Source organism: Aplysia californica, unplaced genomic scaffold, assembly GCF_000002075.1.
Source record: "Aplysia californica isolate F4 #8 unplaced genomic scaffold, AplCal3.0 scaffold00067, whole genome shotgun sequence".
Lineage (NCBI taxonomy): Eukaryota > Metazoa > Mollusca > Gastropoda > Aplysiida > Aplysiidae > Aplysia > Aplysia californica.
In genome coordinates, this window is record NW_004797337.1 from 576,689 (window position 1) to 580,086 (window position 3,398).

Here is a 3,398-nt window from a genome sequence, read left to right on the forward strand (position 1 = left end):
CTAATAAATATCAAACATTGAATGCCATCTCGGTCTCTTTTTGATGCTGCAGCAGCATGGACACGGTGCTTTTACTGACAGAGCTTCTCATAATCAATACAATTGTTTAAATACGAAAAATATCCCCATTGGCGGCACTTGGAAAATGGGCACACAGTTTGGGACGGCAAGAAATGCTGGTTAGTTTCCCTCACCCTGCACACACCTGGCCTATAGGTGAGATGTCGCTTGTTGTTCTTCTTCACACTTGAAGAAGATCGGTATGTATCATATTATACTGGACCATTCTGCTTAGTTCCTCTGTTGGCCCATAAGCTTCGATAAAAAAAAGGAATGAATGTCATTACCTCAACATGATTGCTGTCAATAAACTATTTTCCCATTCCCTGTATCTCACACACTCACACACTCACTCACACACACACACACACACACACACACATATACACACACACACAAACAAACAAACACACACACACACACACACACACACACACACACACACACACACAGGACCCAGTGGGATCAGTGATGAAGCTAAACGACTATTTGGAGACGGGCTGCAGCAAAGAATTGTGTGAAGAAATCGCAAAGGCCTGTGGGTTTAACACATTGAAGAAAGCCAGAGAAGAACTGATACCTGAGTTTGTCAAAGACTTCTTCAAAGAGAGGACGCCATCATTTTATCGCAAAGGTAGGACATAAGAATCTGCCTAATGACCTTTTAAACCCAAGTCTGAAATAAAGATGATAATGAGTGAACACAGAGGTGTGCGCGTGTGTAGTCTACATTATGTCAACTAGTACGTAAGTGTGTTTGTGTATGTATTTGTACAAATGTTATAATTTATGTGAGACTATTAGTTTCCTGTTTGTGTGTGTGCGTGGGCACGTGTGAGTTTGTGTTCCTTTATAATCTGTGTATATATACACACACATATATATATACACACATATATATGCATATATATATATATATATATATATATATATATATATATATATATATATATATATATATATATATATATATTTTATGAGTGTACATTTCTTCGACTATCATATGATTTGCCTCTTTACTGAAAAGTCTGAGATCTGATTTTGGTCTGAACTCCCAGAAACTTTTTTTTTTCGCGGAGTAGTAAAAGAAAAGATTTTGTAGCACAACAATTAAGTCATCATTTTTTAATAGATATAGAACGGTCTCATTTGGCACACAGAAATAAATGAGAAAAGCGAAGTACTTTACCCTGTTTTCTGAAAACACCGTAAAAATCCACCTTCCATTTTCATCATAATATTAAAGTTCAAGATCTGATTTATTGCTTGGGATAAGATCGTCAAAGTTTGATGGTTTGGAACTGAGAAAGAGAAAAATAGGGTTGAAGGGTAGACCAGAAAGAAGACATTAACTTGACATACTGTGATGATAACGATGATTTTTAAAAATGAAAAATATGTCCCCTTAATGGGCCTTATGGACTCCACGAAGAAATCTTCGAGCAAGAGCGAGGCTCTTTTTCGGCACCATTTTCATTACACTCAGAAGCACCCCCACTCGTCCACATAACTCCATTCGAGTTGCTATCATTCCTGAACATTCAAACATGTATTTGACACCCTCCTTTTCATGGTTGCATCTTCGGCAACGTGGGGTGAGCTCTTCATTCACAAAATCCTGATACAATGTACCATCTCATGCTCCAATGAAGTTCCGACGCGAGTAGAGGTGCCTCTTTGCAGTGACTTGATGATGATGATGATGATGATGATGATGATGATGATGATGATGATGATGATGGTGGTGATGGTGATGGTGATGGTGATGATGATGATGATGATGATGGTGATGGTGATGGTGATGATGATGATGATGGTGATGATGATGATGATGATGATGTTGACATCGAGTTTCTTGCACAGACGTTAGAAAAAAAAATGTGCTCACTTATTTCCCATTTTCTTGCACTTATTGCAAAAAAAAAATGTTATTTCGTCTCTTGATCTTTCTGTTAGGTGATGTGGGGGACTGGAAGAACCATTTCACCGTAGCCATGAATGAGCAGTTTGATGCCGAGTACAAGAGGAGGATGAGCAACTACAAAACCTCTTTCAAATATACTCTCTGGTAGCATTCGACATTCTTTACCAACCCACATACATTATAATATATTTTTGTACTCTCTCATATCGATAACACTTTTTGCTCAGAATAGATTTTAATTGATTTGATCTGTTTCTATTTTCATTTCAATCATCATCAGCATCATTGCCTTTCTCACCCTGCACCAGGGTATAGGCCACGGACAATCACCCTCCGCTTTTCTCTATCCTGGGCTAGCCTCTTGGTGCTATTCCATGTCTTCCCACTTTTCTGTACATCGATTTCTGTTATTCTTCTCCAAGCTCCACGAGGTCTTCCCCTTGATCTCTTGCCCTGTGGGTTCCAATCCAAAACTTTTTTTGTTATGCAGCTGTCTGACTTCCTGAGAGTATGTCCAATCCATCGCCACCGCCTTCTTCCTACCTCATCTCTGACTGGGATCTGTCTTGTTTTCCTTAACACTTCCACATGGGTGACCCTGTCTGTCCATCTGATCCTCAGTAACTTTCTTAGACACCTGTTCAAGAAAACCTGGATCCTCTTTCTACAAGTCTGTGATGCGTTCCATTCCTCACATCCATACAACAGGACCGACTTCACGTTTGAATTGAAAATCTTCAGCTTTGTTCGAAGTGAGATCTCTCTGGTCTTCCTAATCCTATCCAAAGATATGATATGAAAGCAGCCTGTGCTTTTCCAATGCGGATTTTCATTTCAATGCCAGTCGCTAAAAGCTGACAAGAACTTTGAGTACCATAAAGGGTCTGAAACAGATTTATTAGACTTTCTAGCCCTATTTATCTTTTTGTGATAAATATGATGACAATCGATATTCTCGCCTTTATTTTCATATACTGTAGCTTTTTGCAGCTAGTGTGAATGTTCTTGTGTATATTATATCTTCATACATGGACAGAAGTACCTTTCATACATGTGTGTTCCATTGACTTTCTAAGGAAAAAACTGCTCATAGAACACGGTTTTGAATTTCAAGCGGCTGATTGCTCGTTGTCTTTTGATCATTTCAGTAGAACCATATTAAATTTTAGTTGTTTCTTAGTTTTCAATAAATCCTTTTTGTCTGGAAAGTTGCATTATTAATTTCCTTGTAATTACCCTGTGTACATTTAGTGTAGCTGTCAGGGTGACCTGTATAAAACTAGACAGCTAAAAACTATATATAAGAACTAAGGAACTGTTGTAACGGTATTAAAATGTGTTGTACTGGTTGCACCTCTCTGACACGTGATCGTATAGGCTATGTCAAAGATGACAAGAAAACTTCACCCTGTAA

The 3,398-nt window shown here is 38.3% G+C and overlaps 1 protein-coding gene across 1 annotated transcript; it reads left to right on the top strand.

Annotated features, from left to right (window-relative positions):
• Positions 1–500: 500 nt before the first annotated feature.
• LOC118477336 (sulfotransferase 1E1-like) lies at positions 501–2,268 on the top strand. Its single transcript, XM_035968561.1, has 2 exons — positions 501–694; positions 2,017–2,268. Exons 1-2 carry the CDS (start codon positions 532–534, stop codon positions 2,130–2,132), a joined length of 279 nt encoding a protein of 92 aa, XP_035824454.1. The 5' UTR covers positions 501–531; the 3' UTR covers positions 2,133–2,268.
• The last annotated feature ends 1,130 nt before the right edge of the window (positions 2,269–3,398 follow it).

Excerpts from the sequence above, each read along its gene's own strand:
- LOC118477336 (XM_035968561.1), top strand. The coding sequence starts at position 532 with ATGAAGCTAAACGACTATTTGGAGACGGGCTGCAGCAAAGAATTGTGT. Across the intron at positions 695-2,016 it reads GCCATCATTTTATCGCAAAG|GTGATGTGGGGGACTGGAAG; the intron begins GTAGGACATAAG and ends TCTTTCTGTTAG.